This window comes from Sturnus vulgaris, chromosome 2 (genome assembly GCF_052056855.1).
Source record: "Sturnus vulgaris isolate bStuVul1 chromosome 2, bStuVul1.hap1, whole genome shotgun sequence".
NCBI classification, from domain to species: Eukaryota; Metazoa; Chordata; class Aves; order Passeriformes; family Sturnidae; genus Sturnus; species Sturnus vulgaris.
Window position 1 is genome coordinate 80,929,259 of NC_142244.1, and position 25,370 is coordinate 80,954,628.

A 25,370-nucleotide genomic window follows, 5' to 3' on the forward strand; every position below is an offset into this window, starting at 1 on the left:
TTCAAAAGTATTATAGATTTTTATTTCTTAGTGCCCATAAACACACACACAATCCACATCTCTGAAGTTTAAATACTATAAAATTAAATAATAGGAAACTTAATGTACATGGCATTGGTCTAGACACAACAGAGACATACAGTTAAGGAACTCCACTGGAAGTTTTTGGTGAAAAGAGACTTAACATCCATAGCAGTCATTGTGACTATTTTCCTGACTCCATTCTGTGCATTAAATCATTCTGCATTTCTCAGAACTGTATTTGAACAAGTAATCCTTCTCAAAAAAAAAAAAAGGCATATTAATTTCCCTAGAGAATTAAACAGGCCAACTGATAAGGAAACTTTAATCTTCTGGAATTAGCAATGGGAAAAAAAAATCCAGCATGCTGGAAAGATAGACAATATTTGTACTACAGTTATGTACAAGCCCACTTTTTCTACGCCTTTTTCTCTTTGAAGTTGAGTGTTCTGCACTGTTGCAGGAGTCAGATATGAGGTATGGTATGAAAAAACCAAAAAAAGGTTAACGTTATAACCATTTTAATAAAAGCCACTGCACTGTTTGCACTTTTAAAATATTTCTGAAAATAAAGTAAAAAAATATTTAGTATTCTTAAAAGTCTTAAGGAAGTTTTTATTACAAAAGCAGGCATCTTCTGAACAGAATTCTGCCTCAACATTACACTCAGACATATGGGTATGCTTCATATTACCATCATACAAGCAATCACATTGAATTTCTATAGCAGTAAATACTGTATAAAACAAATAAAACCTCACAAAAATATATGCAGGTAGCCAGAAAGCTAATCAAAAAGAAATGATGTTGTCTGTACTGAAAAGTAAGCATCATTTTCAAATACTAACAAAACATCCAATTTGTTCGTCTGTCTCTTCTGTCTTAAGACTCTTGAATAGAAGGACTTCCACAGAGGAATTTCTACAACTTTGGTATATAATGACCTAGAAAGAATTCATCCCTCATATATAATATTGATCTATTGGATGTCTTTAAAGCTGATATGGAAAGCAACAGGGAAAACTACACATGTGGACTTCATGATGAGAATAATAATTTAAACTCAGAACGTCATATTCCAAATATACAGAAAAGACCTGATTATAGTAATCATATTTACCTTCTGCTATAAATTAGCTCATCCAGCCAGATCCTAACTCTTTAATTCCTCATGACTGAGGAAGCTACGTGTTCTCTCTATCTGATGAATAGTAGGCTATGTATGGAAAGCCTTAAGAACCTGCTGTTTGTACTGAAGGGTGCATTTATTTCAGCACCTTTCAGATACAAAAGTTGGTACTTAGCTATGCTGGCCATTGGAAGATGATTAGCCATACTTGCAGTGCAATGTTCTGCCTACCAGATACTTATCAAAGAGAATGCTTGGGTCATATTCAGAAACAAATTTCTGAAAATTTTGCCCAGAAACCAGGAAGAAATGGAAACGATTGCCACAGCTTTGTAACCTATGTGAACTAATTAGGCCCACTGAGAAACAGGCTATATTTGTAGGAGGAGCACACATACATACCTCTGGCACCTTGACTAAAACCAGTATGTAGCAATGTTAGTTCATTCAAATCCAAATTTGTGGACAGCACCACACTGCCACAGCTTTGCTGGTTAGATCTACAGTTAGCGTGGCAAAAATAGTACACGAAAGTACCTGCATGACTTGTAGTATCTGAGCTAGCTTTGTCAGAGGATGCTTTGGTAGTTCTGCAGTATTGCAGTGTGTGCTCTGTAAACACACCAAGTTCTTGAAACAACTGTAATTTCTAAGCAAATTTATAATGTAAAAGTACCCTCTGTGAGGTTCAAAACATGGTATAGATGTAAAATGGTTCTATGGCGATCAGATGAGAAGGTCACACAGCATCCTGTCCTGTGGCAGGAATTTCCCTGACACTAAGTGGTTCCACACACAGATGAGTTGTGTGTGGAAAATGCTGAACAGTCTCACAATAATCGACAGACAAATTAGGAAAGCTGCAAATACTGCACTGATCAATTTCTCCTGGGGGACATAGATGACAAGAATAAAGGAATATGGAAAGACAGGTAAAGTTCCCCAGCTTTCATATCCAATAGCAAACTTCCAATATTAAACAAATAAATAAACAAACAAAACCAAACATCTCAAACCCCAAAGAAACTGGAAAAACCAACCACCAGCAAATAAACAGACATGACTACTTCCTGAAGCAGGAGTGTAAATATTAGTACACAACAAACAACTCTGGACAGCCAGAGTTCAAATGTGTATTAAAGCATAGCCCCTTTTGAGAGGTAACATGGTACCAACATAAACCACCTCTGAATCATCCCACATCAATGTGCTCAGTTTATGCATTAACAGCTATGCTTATTTATCTGCCCCTTCAGCAAACACATGACCCATGGGAGACAAAGGTGAAGCCAAGTTCTTGCAGGTAACAGATCAACAGCCAAGGTCAGGTCTTCTGCACAGTTACTTTTCCACAGAAATTCTCTCTTTATTCCCCAGCAATATAGGAGCTGAAAGGTGTAATGTCCTTAACCAGAAAGCACTGAATTGCCTGACAACACAGCAATTAGCCCCTACACTATACTGTATTTAAACCACTGACCTTGCCACAGGAGCTAAGCAATTCTGACTCGTTGTCCATGTTGTCTGTGGCAGATGAGGCTGCCTGCAAGAACAGAAACTCTACCTGACTTCTCTGTTGCCTCACCTTCTTTTCATTAGCTGCTTGCTAAAATCTCCATCTTCATCAAACAGTATTTTCTACACTCAAGCATACCTGAGCAGTACACTAGCTGACAGACATTTATGGTCAAATCTTTGCCCTTATTTACTCCTGTACAAATCTGACACTTCATGGGCTGGAGACAGAAATGAGCATAAGGGCTCAAATTATATGAGCAGACTGATGTGCTGGAGATAATTCATTCTTCCACTGGCTCTGCAGGACTGGCACTGGAAGGCAGTAATAAAACTGAAGTGGACCGATATTTTTCATACTTGAAAAGATCAGGATTTCAACAGGAAATTGCACTTTTAAGTATCACTTTCAGAAATAAAACTGCCTCCTGCTATTCATCCTGCTACTAAAAAGTAAGATGAAGATATCAAATTACAAGTGTATGCTGTGAAATTCCATCTGCATTGCTTTTATATACCTCTAAAAATGTCCTAATGGACTTTAAAAGCAGTTCAAGTAAAAATAAAATGATCCCTCGAGCTGAAATGTTAGGATCTGTAGGAGGGCAAAACTGGACATTCAAGTGTGCGGTGCTGGTGGTGTTGTTTTTGAGAAAAGATAACTGAATCCTGTACATGGTCAAGAGTACTCATGTAACAGTAGTCGTAAACAGCATGCACAGGCAACCTGAAAAGGAACATCAGGCACCGCCTTTCTTTTGCAACTGCTCCAGTTTTCTTCTTAAGAGGTTGTAGTTTTCCTTGGTTCCTGGTGCCATGGGATCAAGCTTCAGAGAGACTTCATAGTGCTTCTTCGCTAAGTCAAGGTTTCCCCAGCGATGATAAAGCACAGCTGGAACATCAATGGGGAATTTCATTAGCAATATTGCTGAATAACGTACAATCTTGCCAATCACTTGGAGAACAACATTGAAGTATTTGTTTCCAGCGAGGGTCTGTCACTGGCTGGTGGCACAGTAGCTGCTTGTTCTGTTGCCAAATGCAGGAGCAAAGCCTGGGAGCAGAACTGGCATGGGAATGATGAAGGAATGAATTACAATGGAGCCATAAATGGCAGCTCTTATCTGGTGAGCTCATTGCGAGTTACAAGCATAGCATAAATGAACCAATTTGCAGACACTAAAGTGCAGCTACCTCTGGGCTGGATTGTGCAGCCCTCTTGATCTGTCATATCGTGTGACAGCTTTTCTGGCTGTAGTGCCCTGTTCTTCTGGCTGGCAGTTCTTCTGGGAAGTAAAATAGAAATCTGCCCAGCAGGAAGAAGGCTCAAAAGATGGCTTTTTCTTTTTAAACACAATGAATATGAAGCAAATAAACAGTACAGCTGATAAGAGTTAGAAAGGCTCTTACCTAAATTACCGTGATAACTGGCAGCATTTGGATTGGCTTTAATTGCCTTGAGGAACAAAGCTTCAGATTCCTGGATAATTTAAAATAACAGGTTATCAGGAAAGTCCATTCTCATATGTATAAAACAATGCCAAATTTACTCACCACTGTAATTACAAACCCTCCAAAACTATGCCATGTCTATATGATACCACCATATAAATATCCTGAGCCTGAGTCTGATCCTGTAGCTTAGGTGGCTACAGCCCCCTGAAGACAGTAATGCTACAAATAAATGTAATGTTTCCATAGGCTGCTGTTATTTTAGCAGAAATTTATTAAGCACTAGTGAAGTTTACTCTTTACCTAAAGTACCTTTTTTTAAATAGTTACAGTATTTTCAAACACTACCTGCTGAAGTTTTCCCTACTTATGTAATCAAATTAAGGAAACGTAATTTGGTATCTAAGCAAACTGCTTATAGACACTTTTCCTCTTACAATACTTTTAGCATTAAAAATAGGGGCATTCCAGTAAATCCTTTTCACACAGATGTTTCAGTGTGGTTCCCCACGAAGAGTAGCTGAGTACATTTCAATTAAAAAATCATTCCAAATCATATCATTCTGTGCAACATCCTTCACATTTTCCTCACCAGTTATCTTCTCTGTATTACTACTTGTAATGTGTACTCTTAAGACTCTTGATATCTGAGTCCTTCTTAGAAGACCTCAGTTCCCTCACCTAATATTCAGAGAATAATTTACTCCTAAATTTATTCTCTAATTAAAACAATTCAATTTTCTCAAACTAGCTGCTAATATTGGTACCTTTTTCCCAGAGCATATTTCCTGCACAAGTTTAAGAAGTCACACCCCCCCCAATCCAAATGGAGCATATTTACTCGCTGACATGCAAGTTTAAATACTTGAGAGCAAATTTTACATAGATTTCTATGCTGTACTGTGCTTTAGTGAAAGTTGTTCATTCAGTTTCGATGCAAATGACCTGAAGATAAAATTACCTCAATGTGGTAAGCTTCCGTCTGAATGCACATAGTTGCTGTCTGAGGTATGTGAGAACAGTAACATGGAGAAAAGTCCTTTCCTTTGTGCTAAGCTTTCACTGCTTAAAATAAAACACAGGCTCTACTGAAAAAGAAAACCTGTCAGCCAGATTTTTGGTTCCACCATCCTCTCATGTCAAGCATGAAATAACTCTCTGTAAGGGTCCCTTCAGGGGAAAAGAAATTTCTGATGTCAAGATTGAGTCACTCAGCTCTGAGTGACTTAAGAGCCTCTCCGTATGTCCAAATTCAAACCCAAACTAAAAGCATTGCTGAGCACAGCTGAGGCTGCCATTCTTAAAGAAGGAGAGACTCATGCAGAAAGTGCCTTCATCTCCACCAGTCAAGGAAATTACAAACCATAGGGTTCTCAGAGCTAGTCCAGTGGAGAGCTATGAAGATGATGAGAGAACACCTCATCAATGTCTAAGCATCTGAAGGGAAGGTGCCAAAAGGATGGATCCAGGCTCTTCTCATTCAGGCCATGCAACAACACAGGAGGCAATGAGCAGAAACCGATGCACAGGAAGTTCCACCTGAACATGAGGAAGAACTTCTTTCCTGTGCAGGTTACAGTACTGGATCTGGAACAGATTGACTAGACAGGTTGTGGAGTGTCCTTCCCCAGAGATATTCAGAACCTATTTGGACATGATTCTGTGCAACCTGCTCTAGGTGAACTTGCTCTAGCAGGGGGGTGGATGAGACAATCTCCAGAGGTCCCTTCCAACCCGAACCATTCTGTGATTCTGATTTTGTTTCAGGAGAAGGAATACTTCTCCTGATAGGAGTAAACAAGGGAACCAGATGTTTGCAAATTTAGGGTATATGACTCCATAGTGCAATTTTTAGCATTGCCTTCCTATGGCACGAGCAGGTGCCATTTGAAGTTGAATACAGTTTTAAAACTTTATAGATAGCACCTAAGAGGAAGGAGTGAGAAATACACTGGAAGGGAGAACAGCTATTTTGAGGGACCTGGGCAGGACAGAGAAACAGACTAGCAGGAATCACAGAATGGTTGAGGCTGGAACGGACCTCTGGTGGCCATGTGATTTTGATAAGCACTTCTGAGACCACACCTGGAGTATGTGCCCAGGCTGGGGGTCTCCATTACAAGGAGGACACAGACATACTCCAGTGAGTCTTGCAGAGAGCCACCAAGATGGTACAGGGCTGGAGCACAAGACGTGCAAGGAACAACTGAGAGAACTGGATCTTTTCAGCCTTCAGGAGAGAAGATTAAGATACTGCCTACAAGTACCTGATGAGATAATACAGAGAAGATGGAAATACACTCTTCTCACATATCTCTGAGATGGAATGAGACATAATGGATGAAGGTGGCATAAAAGAAATGCCAATTAAAGAAAACATCTTTTTTTTTTTATCATAAAGTTGGTCAAGCATTGAAAGATGCTGTCCAGAGAGGTTATAGAATCTCTATTCACAGAGATTTAGGATTCAACTAGAACTGGCCGTGGTTTGGGTTAGGGGTTAGACTAGATGATGTCTAGATGTCATTTCCACGCAAAATTATTCATTATTTCCATGTTTCTCAATCACCTGAGAAACTTACTGAGACTCAAAAATTTGGCAAGTGGTGTAAGGTAACCCACTCTTTTCATACAGCTCTCCACTCCTAAAAATCAACAGTGAATTGGCACTTGAAACCATGTAGTAATTTCAAGTAGTAATTTCAAGTCCCAAAAAGTTGTGTTTTTTCCCACTCCAAATTTTAGTATTTTGATCTAGTAATTTTTTTTTCTCACTGGGCAGGTTAACAGCAATCAAAATGAAAGATATGCTGACCATTTAAATCAGCCTTATGCCTCAAAGTTGCCACTTACACAAAGGAGGAGCACCTAATGTACAGACTTGCATCCTTTCACTGCTGAAGCACAGTGGGACAACATGTGCAATGAGATTCCAGACAATTTAATGAAATAGATATTCAAGAGCTGGATGCCATTACCATACGTCTTCAACTCCATGCTGAGAATATTTTTATCACCACTACTTTGCTCAGCAGTTAGTAGAAGCATAGTGGTTGATTAAAGGCAATTTAAGGTGCATCATATTCGTATTACTGTGGATATATGGAGTAAATATACATTCCAGTACATGAGTGGTATTTCAAATTGCTGCATCTTGCCAAATCTTCAAGTATTTCCAAGAAAGTTGCAGCTTGCATATAGCAAAGTCTTGGGATAAGCACACTGCATTCCATCTGCTGCCAGGGCCACAAAATTGTAGTCTGGCATTATTTCAAATACAAAAAAATGCTGAATGGTTTCAATTTATTGCACTTTTTACAGAAAAAGCATGGATGTATATATAACAACAATATAGCACACATCTTTTTCAAAGAACTAAAGATAGCTTGGTTCTTCATCAATTGAGATAAGAACAAGCATTTAAAGGAGAATCTAACTTGATATAACAGATGTTAATTAAAAAACCCAAACAAAACCACAGAAACAGCACATCCTCTATGCCCTTTTCTCTCTGGAACAATAAATCATTCATCACTAGATACAAACAAAAAATAAAGGGCCATTTTAAATTTTTTTTTGTGACGTAGGAAACCTATCTTCTGCTGAAAATCAAAGTGGATTTGAAACTGAAGGAAAATGTGTGCTTATTGGAAGGAGGATAATGTTGTGTGCTTATTGGAAGGAAATCTCTCACAACAAAATAAAACCTTTTTGACTCAATGTCTTTTAAAATAGGAAATAACAAAAAACCCCAGAACAAATCTTCCTTCGTGGCAACAGAGCCAACATAGCAGCAACTTTTACACAGACACATAACGAGTAACCTAATAAATTAAATGCCTGAGGTTATACAACACATCAGACACAGCCAGGCAGCACTCTGAAAATTATCTCCATCACCTTTATAGTCTCCATCCCCCATTCCTCCCCTCCAATTCCATTCAATAAAAATCCTTGAAGAGCCATCCACTTCTCTGTTTTTACATGGTGAGGGGGTGGACAAGAAATCTGAATTTTTCATGGTTTTTTTTTTTGTCAGTAAGCATTCTCCCATTACAAACAAATCTGCATCTCCTCTTTCCAGGCAATGCCAAATACAGCTGCTGAGCTCAACCTTTGCAAGTGAGCCCACTTTCCAATTCCCTTAATTTGCTCTCCTTGTTATAACCCATCAGTTTTAAGTGACTAGTTAAGCTGTGCACAAACCTACTACTCCATACTGAATTATTAAAACATTCACTGGCACTCTGCTTTTTTTCCTGGGCTCCACTGTTCCTTTTGCTTTTTTCAAAATGTGGACTTAAAAGCTGCACTTTCCCCTACTCTTACTTCTGCTTTGTCTCCAACACGTTCTCCTGCAGCATAACCACCTTTCAGGGCTGGCAATCAAAACCACTATCTTCTTTTTTATTTTTTAAATCCACTAAGACAGACTCGTCTCTCCTACTCCTGGAAAAGTTTTCTAGCTTGTTTTCAACTTATTTTTTCAACTTTATTTCATTATGAATGCTCTTTATTCTGTCAAGCTACATATTCTTCCTGATGAATGACTAAAAAATCCTCTATTCTTCCACAGGCCTGACTCACCAAAATAATTCTAGCAATTACCTCCTCCATAATCTCATACCTTATGCATTCTGGATGTTAATTTGTACCCTTCTGGAACTTTGTTAAACTAACCTAAAATATATATTTTCCAAGTCTCAGGTGGAGAGAGAATAGAATTAGAATGTCCAGGAAAAATCCCAGCCAATCTAGAAAAAGAGTAACAGGGTGTTTAACAGCATCACTGATGCAAACAAAAGCCAGTGATGGGTTATCACAGGCCCTGGCCTCACATGTGGACAGCTCAGGACTCCACAGCTGAACAATACTGTAGAAATAAAAGTAATCACAGTAACTTCTGGGCAAATGCATCTATTTTGAAAATCATGGACTTGTTAAAATTTGGAAAAGAGCTTTAAGCTCATGAGGTCCAACTGCAAGCCCCACACCACCAGCATGTTCACCATTAAACCATGTCCTCAAGTGCCATATCTGTACATTTTCTGAACACTTCCAGGAATGGTGACTCCACCACTTTCCTGGGCAATCTGGTCCAATGTTTTACAACCCCTTTTGTGAAAAAAATTCCTAATATCTAATTTAAACCTTTCTTGGTGCAACTTAGGCTATTTCGTCTTGTCAAGTTTCATATCATAGAATCTTCTTGTTTTGTATATAAATGAGGATGTTCCTGCAGTGCTGTTAACATTATCACTATCAAAAATACATCAAACCCCTTAAAAGCCTAAAAAACCCTAAAAAAGGTTCAGTAAATGATATTTTTCTAAGGAACACCAAGAACTTGATTATTAATTTGTCCATATCACATACATAAATCACTGATTATAGACTCAGTTTAAACAATTAACTATATTAAATGTGTATGATTCATTCTCTGTTTGCTTATACAATTCCCTTTGGAAAACAAGTAATTCTCATCAGTTTCATTACATTTACTACTTGCAAATAAAGGTAGCTAATGCTGAGGTACCACTCACAGGCTGGTCCACTATATCCAAGAGAAATTTCAGTACACTGAGCAATGTATGTACTTTCTCTTGTAGTATTCGGAGATCAGCCAGGTATCCCATCCTCAATCTTGGATTAACAAACTGGTATTACTGGACTTTAGATTGTGTTTGAGACAAAAAGGCTAGAATTCTTATCTATATATGTATATATTCACAGAATACATAGCAAAAGCACAAGGACTAGCCTGTCCTATCTAATCTGAGTCCCTGAAACAAGGTTTCTAATTCAATGCAGGCTGTCTCCCTCAGCAGTGAAGAAACACAAGACCCTAACTGCCCTCTAGTGTGCTTAAGAGCCTATTTCTCTCCACTGACCACTGATACAGTGTAGGGCAGCAACATTTGTAACCCAAGCATCTAAAATAAGAAGGGATAAGCTCAATACAGAGTCACACACCAATACAGTGATAGAAAAGGGCACTGGAACATTTTAAACAGATTATCTAAGCCATTGTCCACAATGATCTCCTCAAATGTTTTCTACAAAAAACATAGATGGAGTTTAATTAAAGGAAAAAAACCAACTAAACCAACCCAAAGAGTCAAAAAGCTCTAGTTACCTACCTTATATTTTTGTGATTTCCCCAGTACATTAGCCAAGGAAAACATAAGGGAATGATCATTAGGTATTAATTCCAGGGCTTCTCTTCCAACTGCTTCTGCTTGAGCTAGATTGCCTGGGAGCCCAGGTAGCAGAAAAAGAGAAAGCATGTTTTAACATAGCCTTATTAGTTACTTTTCATGATGCAAGCACACATATTTTACAAATAGCTGACTGCATAATTTTTTTTAGAGAAAACCAGGAATCACACAAACACATAGACACACAAATGTAAAATCCTTCAGACTAAGGCAACAGAATATCTTCATTTTGTTGTTCAACACATAACACTTCAGAAGAACAACAAAGCAGAGATTAAAAAGTTCTGGAATTTAATCTATAATACAAACATGCTTGTACAATGATGGCATTTCAAGTAAGTATCAGAAATTGTATTTATGGGCTGGGTTTCAAGTGATGCTTTAAAATCACTGAGTCAGAAGGCATTCTTATACTATTAGCCTCTGGTAGCCAAAGAAGAGGTAGAGAACCTTCTAGATAAAAACAGATCAAGGTTTAAGTTTTTCAAGACATGGAATTACTCATTAAAATATTCAAATAGACCTTTACCTGTGTTATCAAGCAATATTATCATATTGTTCCAAGCCAAACTGTGCTCTGGTTTCAGGACTGTGGCATTCCTCCATGCATTCAATGCATCTATATGGCGATTCAGATCTGCGTACTAAAGCAAAAGAAAAATCCAGTAATTTTGCTATTACTTGCTTTACTTTCCTATCATTCACTAAAGACAATAAAGAGTTGTTAATGTCTTGCTCCTTTCTAGTAGGATTTATTTTTGTAGACAAAAATAAACGTAAAAGAAATACTCTTGTAGCATGGAAGATAAGAATGCTATATCCTAATTTTCCTCGTCTTTTCTTTGGAAGCGAGGCTTGTCTTCAAATATGCGTGTACCAATAGAATAAGGAAAAGAAACAGCACATAATTTAGAAATCTACACAAGAGATTTAGTAAATATTTAATGTACATATTTCCAAAAATCTAATTCGAATTTTTCGGCATAGTTCTAGTAGCTAACAATATACTAATGAATGCAAAACAGTCTAATATTGGGAAATGATTAGTAATACCTTTTGGAAAAATAATTTAGTACACTGTATTTTTATTTATACTTCTTTATTTAATAAAGTAGGATTACCAAAGGTTGTATGCAAGGAAGTGTACTGGGAAAACAATAGGAAAAGCATGAAATCACCCTAAAATACAATATAAGCAAACTGGGATAATTGTCAACTTTTAACATTACAGCAGAATTATATAAATTTTATATATATATATATATATATATATATATATATATATATATACACACACACACACAGAAAGACATGCAGATTCCAGTCATAGCTATAATTTATTCAAAAGCACTTACCAACCGCCCTAAATTGTAGTAACAATCTGGATATTTTTTTCTGTGTTTAATTGCTGTCCAGTAGCTCTGCTCTGCCTCTTCAAACCTTCTTAAACTGTTCTGCACTATTCCTAGATTCATCCATGCAGCAGCAAAATCAGGTCTGGGCAAATTGGGAAAAAAATAGCAAGACAGGAGGACAATTAAGCCTTTGAAACACAAGATCTTATTGCATCATTTTGGATCAGTTGGTGCAAAACACTGCTTAGCATTGGTCTAAACATACTGTATTTGTACAGCTAAGGACAGCAACTCCTCTGCTTCATGGAGCTCATTTCTTTCTTTCAGAATATTTCCAAGGTTGTTCATGGCATGCACATATTTTGGATTCAACCTAAAATTTAAGATTTAAGAGATTATTATTATGTACAGACATGTATTAATATATGCAAATTGCTAGCTCTGCAATGCTGCAGAACATGAAAATGAATACCTAAGCATTTTCTTAATGTAAAACATGAAAGCAATTTTAGGACAGATCATTAAAGCAGTAAAATTTCTAATACCTTACAGCTTCTCTGTAGTATTTGATTGCAGCACTTTGATTTCCTTTGTCAGCCAGGTTTTTGCCAACGTTGTAGTGCACCTGAAAAGACAGATGGATATTCCACCAGATGCCACACAGTCAGGTATTTTGTGGAACCAAGTAGCTAAAAATTATTTTTCCAAAAAGAAACAGTCAGCACTTGTCTCATGCACTGCTGGCTTTTGGTGTAGGTTGATACTTTAACATTGGATAATTCAGACAATGATGACAGTAAGACAAAATCTGAGGTATAGATCACCTTACCTATTCCAGCTATTTAAGAGAGATTATTCACTTCCGAGTTTTATAAATGAGATCACCACACCTTTCACAAGGCACTTTGTATGGAGACTGCCTGCTCTTAATCTCATTTATTTGCCAGGCAAGAGAAAGTTTGACTCATATCAAATCTATCATAGCAGAAGGAACACACTACAGCAATGTATCAAATTTTGTTTTCGTTATAGCATAAACTAGATGAAACTCAACATTCACAAAAAACCCAAACAAGAGGTAACAGGCACAATTATTGTTTTAGGATAAAAATGTATCAAAGGACATTTCTGAAATAATATGTATAGCAAAATGTTGAAGACTTTGCCTGTTAAAAACTGAAGAATGAAGGAGGGATCTAGAGCTTTCAGACTACAGGGAGAAGATATGTTAACCTAATTCATGGCAAGACTAAACAGGAATAAATATATTTCAGGACAAATGCGAGCTGGAAGACATCTCAAATCCCACTTCAAGACAAATCTCAGAAAATTATGTTACCTGGTCATAAAGTACTGTGAGTACTGACCCTTGAAAAGAGATTTCTCAGCACCCAGATCAGGACTCATTATTTAGATTACTTTACTATTTGAAGTCAAATTGTATATACTTCATCTAAAACAAACACGTGGAAATTTTTTCCAAACTTTGAAAATCTAATTTCAAAACACTATACAGGAATAACTTCAGATTGAAGTCCAAAAAGATAGGTTTGTAATGCAATTAGGTAAGTTTAATTCATCTTTTGCATTCAAAAAAGGATTTTATCTGATGTGTCCATTAACTGAAAAATCCTAATTGCAGTTGGCACATTATTTGGGACCTATTGATCCAGCACACATGATTGTTGGAGCCTAGTTGTTATGGTATTTAACTGTTGAATTTCATCTCTATATGATTGTAACTATGCAGCAACATACCATCAACAAATAAAGTTAAGGACATTATCCATGCTTTCTCAAATGGGAGAAAAAGTATTTTCACTGGTTTTAAGGAGAGCAGAGATGCTATAAAGCTTACTGAGCATGCACAGAGGCAGCTCCTTATACTGTAAGATAGAAAATAGCACACAAATTCAGCATCCCATAAAAACACAGCTTCCACGAAGAAAAAGTTCTAGCACAGCTTCCACAAAGAAAAATATCCTGGCACTGTACTGTACATTCATAAAAATATGACAAGGCCCAGAGCAACAGAATGGTATATTTACATGAAGAAATAACCAAATGAAGATCCATTGACAGTGTCAAAAAAGACAAAAAGAGAAGCATTTTTCCAGGAGTCATTAAAGTAAAATGAAGTACCCTGAAAGATGTTTCTCATGACTGAATTCTATATCTCTTCCAGAAATTTTTCAGAACAGTAACGTTCTTATCAAATTGGATTGCTCTGATTATATATGTTGAAGTTCACATAGTCAAATTTTACCTAGATAAAAGATAAATTGTGGCAACACAGAAGAAACAGTTAAAGAGTTCACTGAATACTGGATGTTAGCCCTTGAAGTACATCACTTTACACTTCAATATCAGCAAACAAAATTATATTTAACTTGATTCAATTTCACTCTTTAAGGAGCTTTACAAAATGAAATTTGACTAAAGACTGGACAGAGCAAATGAGAAAAATCTTGGCGTGCACCAACCACTTAGTCTTTCTCACGTCAGCTATCCTGTGTTAGGAAACAGCACTTCACTTTTCCATTTTTCACAGATATTATTTTTAACATGTAGTATCTTCACATTCATTTTTTTCGCAAAAGTACCAGCAGCAAGAATATTTTTCTCATGTAGACAGAACTGTGCAGTCTGAAGAAAACTGAGAGATCTCAGTTCTCTCAAGTCAAAACAGCAAATGAAATATTAAGTGCACATGTACGTTTTGTGAATTGAACTAAAAAGATGTCCTATAGTCTATTAAAACTGATAGCACAACTATCCTTAAATAAACTATTATAATTTTCAATGGTGTATTTCTTTTATCCTCAGCTATAGCTCCTGTGTGAAAGGAAATTATGTTTCTATACAATACCCCCAAAAATGAAGGGCTTGCTGTATGTAAGTTTTCTGATTTCCCTTGCAATGAAATTTTAGCTTTAGTTCCTCTTAATATGGTGGTGACAAAGAAGGGAAGAGGAAAAAAGCCTGAAACCAAACATACCAAAAGAAGTGCCCAGCCTCCCATAAATATCCAACGACAAAACCAGTTCTGCAATGGCTTATAAGATGCAGTAACATGCTGCTCTCAAGAACAGAAGCAGCAAAGGGTTTCCAGGCACACACAGTCATTTGAGAGGTGCAGGTTACTTCTACCATCCAGCTGTGTCTCTCTGCAGTGGCCACAGCAGACAGATGCCAAGGTCAGCCTTTAGCTCACTCAGTAACCACCTGCAGTCTGCTGAGCACAAGGCTGTGACTCTCCTGCACAACACGGGGACACAAGTGCTGTCTGTGTGCCAATGGGCGGGAAGAATCTGGTCTGTAATAATGAGGGGCCAGTGAGTTGTTTAAAATTTCATCTCTAGAGGTGTGGTTCTTCTGTTTTTGACAGATATTGTGCATGCCAGCCTGGGAGGGAAGATTTTCCTTTCCTGGTTAAACATTGAAGAGCCCTTCATTATTAAATGATTAAATATTAACTGGAAGTGACGTATTATATTATACCCAGATGATCCTTTATCAATCTTAGACAGGCAATTGCCTTACAGTAATAGCTCTAAAAGGAGCATTTCTCAGGGATGCATAACAACATAGTATTCTCTGAAATCTAAGAGATCAGGTATAAATACCCTAGGGTAGAACCTACTCTCTCTCAACAGGCATGTGTTAAGTTAACATAACCATGGCACCAGAGCCTAGTCAAGCAATAGGCTCTATATATTTATCTGTTCAATACCTCAATTAGCCTAAGAAGCCAGTATAAAAAAGACAAAGCACTGTACATTATTCTGTGCCAGATATACATAGTATTTGAACTCTTATTTAAATGTTAAATTTAAACAAGGAGAGAAAAAAATATTTTCCTGTACAGAAATTAAATTATTGCCAGACTGATTTTTTGCTTTTGTTTTCCCTCAAAGCAGAACAGGAAGTAATTGAAATGCAATATCCTCTTCTAGGAGGTTCAACCCCTCAGCTGGAGCATTGCTATTATCACCAATTTTACTCTTTCTTCCTAGCTGCTTATATAATCTCTTTTTCAGCAAATATGAACATTTGCTGAAAAGGATGAAAGCAAAGCACAGATGTCAAAATTTCTCCAGGAACATGCAGATGCCTCTGTTCAATGCCAGCTCCTGTCATTAATCTTCTCTTTCTTCTACTACTAAAACTCTGTTTTCTAAATAATAATAAAACAAAGCTTTTTTGATATTCACATCTTGTTTGTATATCTAATGTTGTCTAAAGGTTCTTCTGCATGACTGCATGTATACACAAAAATTGACATCTAAAATGATGGCAAAACAGTGCAAATAGCCCATATATACATAGCCTACAGCACTTCACTTAAATTCCTCAGAAGATAATTCTATTTTAATATATAGCATAAAGAAAAAAATCTCAATATCTATAAGAAATGCCCTCTAAATCAGCTTCCTTAAGGATCAAAGATCAGATCCTCAGGCAGCATTAAATCTTGCTCTGTAACAAAGAGGTTTTACAGGACCTCTTAAGAAAGTATGGAAACCAATCTCAGCAACTTATTGTACCTTTTCAGTATTAACATAGCTCGTCTCTGACAACTTTATCTATAATGACTGCAGTTTGCATAAAGCACAAATTTTGAAGTTACTTACTCTGCTGTGTCAAGGCAGATAGTTAGTAGTATTGTGTTGGGTGTATTTTAACTTCCTGGCTTATTATCGCAGGAAAGTTGTCACTGAAATAGCTTTTCAAAAATTGTGTTTATTAATTTCTATCCTTTATAGAAAAGCCAGTAGCAAGGAGAATGTAGAGATTACGTACAAAATAACAACAATTTACAATAATTTAAAATCCGTTATTTCAAACCTAGGAAAAGAAAAATGCTGACTATTTCCTATGTATATAACAGTATAACTTCAATTATTTATTTAGATAATCAATGAGAGAAAGTCATACAGGAATAAAGACCATCTCTGGATTCTTAATTGCTATGGCTTTTCTAAAAGCTGAGAAAAAATAACTCAGTTCTTCCAACAGTGCAAACATTTCCAACAGCAAAAAAAAAAAAAAATAAGAGGCAGCAAGATGAGCATTTTGGGAATAATCTTTAAAATTAAAAGAAACAATGTGTAATGACTTCAGAAGGTGAGGAACAATCCAGCAATGTCTAGGAATAGTGAACAGCAGTAGGACAGGGTAAAAATCTCACATAATCTTATGTATCTATATCTGCTCTAGTTGTCAGAACTTCTTTTATCATTGGAGAGAAAGACAGAAATCTAGGATACAGTCCTTCTGACTTATGTCTGTCATTTAGTCCAAGGTGAGGAACCACATACTGAAAGAAACAGCTGCTTCTCCCCAGGAGAAGAATCCAATCCATACAGTATGAAAAAAGTGGTAGGAAAAATGGAATCAATATACAGGCACCTCCTGTTCAACTAAGGAAAATACTGCCAAATGTATTAAAAATGTGTACTGTTTCAGTCTAATGACCTTTGAAACCAACCTGAGTGCAGGGCCACACAAATTCAAATGTGTGACATGCTCCTGGACATGTTTAACCAAGATCTGTAACACACTTGTTAAAAAACCCCACTTACTCAACCAATATGGATAAGACATATGTGTGTGTATATATATATATATAAAATAAAATAAATTTTAAAATATTTAAAGCATTTAAAAATCTGTATTGGGAACTTCTTTAGAGGTCAAAATATTTGTAGCTTCATTATGGTACCTGATTATTTCTAATAAATTTTAATGTCACTGAGCAACGTTTATTAAAGTTGATCTTAAATGTCATCCTCTTGATCCAGATGTGTCACCACTCAAGGCACCAGATTCACTACTGTACCAGACAATCTCATTTAATGCATTTTCCTCATTTTTATCTATGGTTAAAGAAATGAGTCTTGAAATTAGGCAAGGCAGTGCTGTTACTACTTGTTATTTAGAATTAGGGTAAGTTTACTCTGTGCTTCCCACACAGACAATTTGGAATTGGAAGGACCTGTACGACAAAACATGAACAGCTTTTTCTGCTAGTGAGGATTTGAGATTTTGAGATCCTGCTACATAATGGAAGTAAAGCATGACCACATTACAGATATTTAATATGTTTCAGGAACAACAAGATAAAGCTATTATCTATGTGTCATTCTATGGTTTGCACCAGCCTCCCACTGAAATAAATGGGTCACTGAAAGCAAGTCCTGTGGAGCAATTTTTAAAGGAAGCCTGGAATTTCAGGACAACTGAAGATCAGAGCAAACCTTGGTTCAAATTTTTACATTTACCTTTGTCAAAATTACATAAATATAGCTGAGTTCATAAAGAAAACAAGAGATAGGCTCTCATACATGGACTCTCTAATGTTCCTGCTTAGAAAAGTTCCCTACTAGTGTGATTTCAAAGCCACATCCTTCAGCAAAATTGGAATGTGAGCCTACAATCCTTTCCCTGTTCACGTCTCCATGCTTTCCACTTGCACAAGCTGTCACCAGCAGAAATACAGCTCAGGCATGTCTACAGTGCCCAGTGTTGACAAACACAAGCTCATTTTGCCTGTACATTCATTGGCTTTAAACCAGCTGCGTTAGTTCAGTAGCTTGTGCACAGCTTATCGGCTCAAGCACAGTACTGTGGGAGCACAGCTACACAGCTTCCCAGCCAGGCATGGCTGCAGTCCAAGGAGCCTGGAGCACAGGCAAAGAGTGTGGATCTGTCTAAAGCACTCTTACCATGGCAGATGGATGGAGTTACACACAAAGAAAACAGATTGCATTTGCTCCATTTATAGTATGTGCTTGTCATCCAGAAGACAAGATATACTGAGGTCATCATTAAAAAGAAGATGGTTGCCTACCACTGCCATACAATAAAATACAACAGCTCTTTCCTATGTATTAAAATCTCAGATTACTGAAAGACGCCACCATGTAGCAAATATTGGCCATAAATGATTTTTACAGCTCACAGTTGCATATTTCTATTCCAGTAAATGTTAAGTTTATCATTCTCTTTGTGAAGTTGAGTGCTCACAGGATCCTTTTCAAACCCTATGTCTTGATTGGTATTTTCCAGATACCACTCTAGATTAAAGGAATCTAATCTTTTAAAACATCAATGTATTTTTATTGAAAAGTTGCACATTCCCACTCTCAGGCTCTTCAAAGAGTCTCTTTACTAAAATTCAGACAACATCAGGGCTCAGTGATATGCTCCAACACATCACACTCTTGGCTCAAAGGACTGCTGTGGAGGTCACCACTGTTGGAGGCTGGAGTCAGTCTCCGATGCTGAACACTGCTGCTCAGCTCAGTGAAACATCCTATCCAGTCCCACCATCTCACTTGTTCCCTCACTAAGCCTGCAGGGAAAATTGCAGTTTTCCTCAGTGCCCATGTCTGAAGAGTCTAGCCCGCTCAGCTGCTGAAAAAAGCAGAAGTGGGAGCAAGATTTTACTCCCACATCCTGCAATTGCACTGATGATATGCTGCTTTGTCCCTCAGCTGTGCTGGCTTTATATACCACTGGAAGGTACACAGAAAGGATTCTAAAAACAGCGTAGACATTTTTCAGTTTGAATACATCGCTACAACTTACTAGCCTTGTTTTGATATTTTTGTTGCAATAACTTGCAATTATACACACAATTCTTCTAAATAGATTTTATTAGCAGTACATCCAATTTGACTTGATGCCTTTCTTGAAGTGCATTCTCCCCTTCCCCTCACCTCCCCACTCCCACCTCCAAGTTCTGAATTACAATATTGTAATTTGCACTTTCTGGTATTTTGACTATGCTGCCACTGTAATTTAGATGTCTGACATGTCAATGTCATTCCTGAACCAAGCAAGACTGTGAATAACACTGTAGCACAATATATTAACTATGCATAACACCTCCTTGACCCCAAATTTCAAAACACTTAAAGAAAAAAAAGATTAGAAGTCCATGGGTGACTTACTTTTGCATTCAGAGGGCACACAGACAAGGCACTCCTAAAAAGCTGTTCTTCTGATCTCCACTGACTGCTGCGGAGTGCACAGCGCATGACATTTATCAACAAGATTCCAAGTACTGCCACAGCAAGAATTTTCTTAAGGAAAGAGAGCCAAGGTAAGAAACAAATCATGCAATTGAACAGCTTCATCATCAACAACTTCACTGATTACTTCGATGGTACCTTTTTCTTGGCTTGCTTACTCAAGAGACTAAATCCATATGTAAAGAGAATACAATATCCAATACTGGGGAGGTAGATGACTCTCTCTGCAACAACAAATCCTACTCGGAAGAAGAGATTACTTGCAGGAAGAAAAGGGATAATAAGAAATCCAAGTCCCAGTGTAAGGATTCTGCAGACAAGAAACAGATTCTCAAATTAATTACAAATCTTAACAAAAGTACCTTTTCCACTTAACATATAAACTTTATTTAAGCATTGTAGAAGGATGTGAACATAGAACATGGCATTCAAACACAGCCTTTAAGAGCCACTATGATCAAATTTCAGTGAGGCATTTTAAAAATCATTGCTATAATTTCCAGAAAAGCAATATTCATGCTCCCAGACCAGAAAATAGCCCCATTACATATTAATTACATAACTCCTATTTAAAATACACAAGCAGGAAAAGCAATGGTAAAAGCTACCTGTCTATTTTTGGACCTAGTAAGACAGTAATGAGGGCAAAACATAAGTCACTGTTAAAGAAGAAACTTAGGTGCCCATTCAGCCAAGAGGGTGGTTTTTCTCCTAACAAAAACATCAATAGTAAGATCCATTGTGGTTAACCACTTGAAAGTTAGTAATCAACTCTCTTTCTACAGACAGAAGAGACACACTTTTTGAGAGCAGTTTGTCTTCCTTTTTTTAGGCACCAACAGAGCTCAGACAAAAGAGTCTAGGTACCTCACTTTTGCAGAGCTGACATTAGGGAATAAGAACCTCAGGACCATGTTAAGTATTTCTTACAAAGGCCACGGGCATGGTAATTTTCTATTCTAATTTATTATAAATGAATCTCTACACTGTAAGGTAGATGCATCCTCCTGGTCTTTTCTCATCCCCACAAGTCCAAGGCCTTCACTATACTTCTTGTCTTCACTTTTTACTAAAAACTATTTAGCAATAAAGGCTTAGTGAGTGCATTTTTACTAGAAAGTATGACATCACTTGCAGCAAGAGTTCCATCTTCTCTCCAAAGTGATTTATATGTGCAAATAAGTATGGGAACAGCAGAAAGGTAGGCGGGTACACTGTTAACATTTGAAGAGATGAGAAGGAAGAAAAGAATAAGAAAAGATTTTACCCTCTGAACAATAGAATTACCTATGTTGGTGATAAAAGGAAGACTCTGGAAAATGTGGGCCCTCTCTGGAAGTAAATAGGAAGCCTGGCTACCCAGGACATGGAGAAGGCTGAGGTATTCAATAAATTTTTGTCTCAGATTTCACCAGCAAGTGCTCCAACCACACCGCTCAAGTCACATAAGGCAAAGGCAAGTACTGGGAGAACAAAGAACTGCCTGCTGTAGGAAAAGGTTGGGTTCCAGAACATCTAAGGAACGTGCACAACGCCATGGGATCTGGTAAGATGCACTTGCAGCCCCTAAGGGAACTGATGGATGAAGTTGCTAAGATAGTGCTGAGCTCTTACCCATCATACTTGAGAGGTCATGACAGTCCACTGAAATTCCCACTGACTAGAAAAGAGGAGAGACATAACCCTCGTGTTTTGAATAGGGAAAAAGGCAGGCTCAGGAAACTAGGTCAGTAGGTCCCTCTGTGCCTGGCAAGATCATGGAGCAGATTCTCCTGGAAAATATGCTAAGGCACCTGGAAAATAAGGAAGTGATTGGTGAAAGCCAATCTGGCTTCAGTTGAGGAAGAAATGTGCCTGACAAATTTTATAGCCTTCTACTATGGAGTTACAGCACTGCTGGATAAAGGAAGAGCAAGTGATATCATCTGCCTGGACTTGTGCAAAGCATTTGACACTGTCCAGCATGACATTCTCATCTCTAAACTGGAGACATGGATTTGACAGCTGGACCTCTTGGTGGCTGGATGGTTACATGCAAAGAGTTGCAGTCAATGGCTCGGTGTCCAGAGTCCAGTGACCAGTGGTGTTCCTCAAGGGCTGGTATTGGGACTGGCACTGTTTAACATCTTTGTGGGTGACATGGACAGTGGGACTGAGTGCACCTCAGCAGGTTTGCCCATGACACCCAGCTGTGCAGTGTGGTCAACACGCTGGAGGGAAGGGATGCCACCCAGGGGGACTTGGATAGGATAGATGGGCTGATGAAAACCTCATGAAATCCAAATGCAAGGTCTGGTACTTGGGTCAGAGCAATGCCAAGAAAAAAGATGGGCTGGACAGAAAATGGCATGAGAGCAGACCTGAGAAGAAGGACTTGAGGGTGTTCAGTGATGAGAAGCTAACATGACCCAGCAATGTGCACTTGCAGTGCAGAAAGCCAACCATATCCTGGCTATCAAAGCAGCATGGCCAGCAGGTCAAGGGAGGTGATCCTGCCCCTCTACTCTGCTCTGGTGAGATCCCAGCTGGAATGCTACATCCAGCTCTGGGGCCCCCAAGATAAAGAGGACATGGACCTGTTGGAATGAGTCCAGAGGTGGCCATGAAGATGATCAGAGGGCTGAGAGAGCTGGAATTGTGTATTCTGGAGAAGAGAAGGCTCCAGGGAGACCTTCTAGCAACCTTCCAGTACCTAAAGGAGACAAGAAGAGAGCTGGAGATGGGCTTTTCAAAAGGACACATAGTGATAGTGCCCCATTCCTGCAAGTGTTCAAGGACAGGATAAATGGGGCTTTGAGAAGCCTGATCACATGAAAGGTGTCCCTGTCTGTTGCAGGGGGACTGGAACTACCTGACCTTTAAGGTCTCTTCCAACATAAACCATTCTGTGATTGAGCAGTTGAAAAATTTTAAGAAACTGAGAAATTAAATCTACATAAAATCCTTGGGAACAGAACTTGCAAAGTTAAACAGAAGCCCTTAGTGAGAAAGAACAGCTTACAATAATTTTTTTAGTTCCTTTGGGTAAAGTACAAGTTGTTTTCTGAGTACATACTATGGGTCAAGCATTTTAGTTTTTAACTGTATGACCATGGCCTGTATTTCTACCTTCTTTCAAAGCACATCTCCTCTCTTCTATTATTAGGAGAAAATTAAAGGTAATGACTTGTAAGAAGTAAGGGCAACAACAAACAATTTCCTACTGCGTTTTGAGCACATATTACTTTTTACCACCTACAGTGTTAAGGATCTCAAAATACCATTTCAGGAGAAAAAATAAAGCAGCCATGCATGCCTCCTCCTCCAACTCTGTTTCCTACTAGTTGGTGTACAGTGATGGACCCAAATTGGGATAAAACTGTAATGACAGTTATAAATATTTATTTGAACTGCATTTGCTAGACACCGGTTCCACTGAATCGTTAAAATTATCAGTAGTGGATTTAACAAAATAATACTGTACTCAAGCTGGCCAGGCATTTAAAATTCATCACTGTCTCTTACCTTCTCTTATGGCTGTCTTCTGAGCACAGAGCTTGGCATATCAGACCAATTAGGCAGAACCAAAGTGCTGCTAGTGCAATTATCCTCCAGTCACTGACGGATTTAATGAGGGGTATGCAGCCCATTGACCAATCAAAACACAGCCACCAGGGACACAACAGCAACCATGCATTCAGTGAATAGTAGTAATTATAGTTTATAGCCTGTCAGTCAAAGAGAAAACAAACATTTATTTGATACTAAACTTGGGGAGGGGGGCAACTTTAGTCCTTCTCTCTTCCCTCATTTGCCTTGTACCACAATAAAGAGGCCGTGAATACTGTTAGATTACAATTATTTACATATCCATTACTATTACAGCTGTGAAATTAATTTTTTATTTTCTTTTAAACATAGCTAGGTGGCTCTCTAGTTCAGAGCAGGGAAATGCAATTCTGTGCTGTCCAATCAATATTCATACGTAAAAAGAACAATTTCATACAATAGGAGAAGACATCAAAATACATTATCCACTGTCTTCATCTTTCATTCTCCATCTCCAGACAGATGCCTTAATGCTACCAGAGGTATATAGCCAAGACATAGTCCAAACAGACCAGACTAGAACTTTGTGCTATTTTCTTTAGTTGTGAAAGAAGATGAAAAGTCAAGCACAGTATGTGGAAAAGGGATGAAAATCAGCAAAAGCTAATTTCTTGCACACATAGGAAAAATGGTGAGTAAATGGAAAAAATACTTCAATGTGTAAAGTACATGCTAAATTGAATGCAAAGAATAGACATGGTGTACTATTAAAAAAATTGCAGAGAATCATCACAGCAGCACAAATGAAGGTGACTCATCACACGTATCTTGAAACGCAAAAACTGCCCACTTTGTTGTTTCCTAGAAGCACAGAAAACTCAATTTTATGACAAAGACAAATGTTCTGAGCTGGCCGGGAAAAAGCAACCTCATAACTTACTCTTACAAACAGACTGTCAGCAAATGAAGCTGGGTTGTCCACTTCAGTGAAAGCTGGTGGCCCTGTGCCCATGATCCTCCAGCGAATATAAAGTATACCAGCCCCTCCACACATCAAAAGAGTCATCCTGAAAAGCAGCCCCTTCCTTAACAGCCCAGCATTCTACAGGAAAGAAAGAAAAAGAAAAAAACCCAACTCATATAGAAACGGCATTTGTTCTCTTACCCAACACATTCACATCCTTTTCACCTCTATCTCAGAAAAAAAAAGCTATTCTTGTGCATTTTTGCTATTAGAGTTGACATTTTAATTGGAAAGCATTTTTTGCAAACATTTGCATTTCCTTCTCAATCAGTGAACAAAACTTGTTAGTTCAAGAAGACTTTTCTACAAATCCTCTGTAATTCTATAGCTGATGTAGTTTTACATGGCAATTTCTGACAGAGAATTTGACCAGAATACAGCCTTTAATATATAGCATATTAAATTAATTTATCTTTTCTTTTTAAAGTGGAGGATGATTACTTTAGGGACTTTGTTCTAATAGCTATTTCCAGCTGTCTGCTTGTCATGGAAAATTTTTGGCCACTTTGGCATCTTTAGAGGTAAAATTACAGGTATATACCAAGAAAACTGCACAGTGAGGAACTGGGAGGAATTAGAAACTGAATTAAAATTTTCACACTCAAAAACATGATTAAAAAGCTAATGACACAGAGGCACCCAAATCACTTGCTTCAGGGTAAATTACCCAAGATCAGAAAAAGCATAAAATTGTGCTTGATCTACATTAACTTGGTTGGTTTACATCATATAATATACACTTCAGGGTGTAAAGAAAGCAACTCACATAAAACATAAAGAAGTGATGGTGTAGACAGTAAATCTGACAGACTTTTATATCTTTTTCTCCAGAATGTATAACACTTTTCTCCAAGCACACATCATTTTCATAAATTAAAAAAAAAAACAAACCCCAAAACAAACCAGTGTAGAGATTCTTCAAGCTTCACCAGTGGAGACTGGAAACAGAATCATCAGTAAGTATAACAATACACCAGTCAAAGCTTTAAGATGGCACAATAATTATTATTACCTCTTAATGGAATATGCTCTTTAGCAAGGACCACCACAGATATTTAGGATATCATTATCAGCTATGTCTGAATTAAA

The 25,370-nt window shown here is 37.7% G+C and overlaps 1 protein-coding gene across 2 annotated transcripts in view; it reads right to left on the reverse strand.

The window, feature by feature from the left end:
• Window positions 1–25,370, reverse strand: part of TMTC4 (transmembrane O-mannosyltransferase targeting cadherins 4) — a 54,004-nt gene continuing 28,634 nt past the window's right edge. The window contains exons 8-18 of one of the 2 annotated variants that reach the window (XM_014873354.2): window positions 24,198–24,359; window positions 23,234–23,436; window positions 19,868–20,039; window positions 19,649–19,780; window positions 12,236–12,315; window positions 11,956–12,063; window positions 11,691–11,832; window positions 10,865–10,979; window positions 10,258–10,370; window positions 4,076–4,145; window positions 1–3,557 (exon numbers count right to left, since the gene is read on the reverse strand). In XM_014873354.2, the coding sequence (XP_014728840.1) occupies window positions 3,406–3,557; window positions 4,076–4,145; window positions 10,258–10,370; window positions 10,865–10,979; window positions 11,691–11,832; window positions 11,956–12,063; window positions 12,236–12,315; window positions 19,649–19,780; window positions 19,868–20,039; window positions 23,234–23,436; window positions 24,198–24,359 (1,449 nt within the window). In that variant the 3' untranslated portion in view covers window positions 1–3,405. The remainder of the gene's footprint in view (window positions 3,558–4,075; window positions 4,146–10,257; window positions 10,371–10,864; window positions 10,980–11,690; window positions 11,833–11,955; window positions 12,064–12,235; window positions 12,316–19,648; window positions 19,781–19,867; window positions 20,040–23,233; window positions 23,437–24,197; window positions 24,360–25,370) is intronic. The other variant, XM_014873353.2, reaches the window with a different exon arrangement.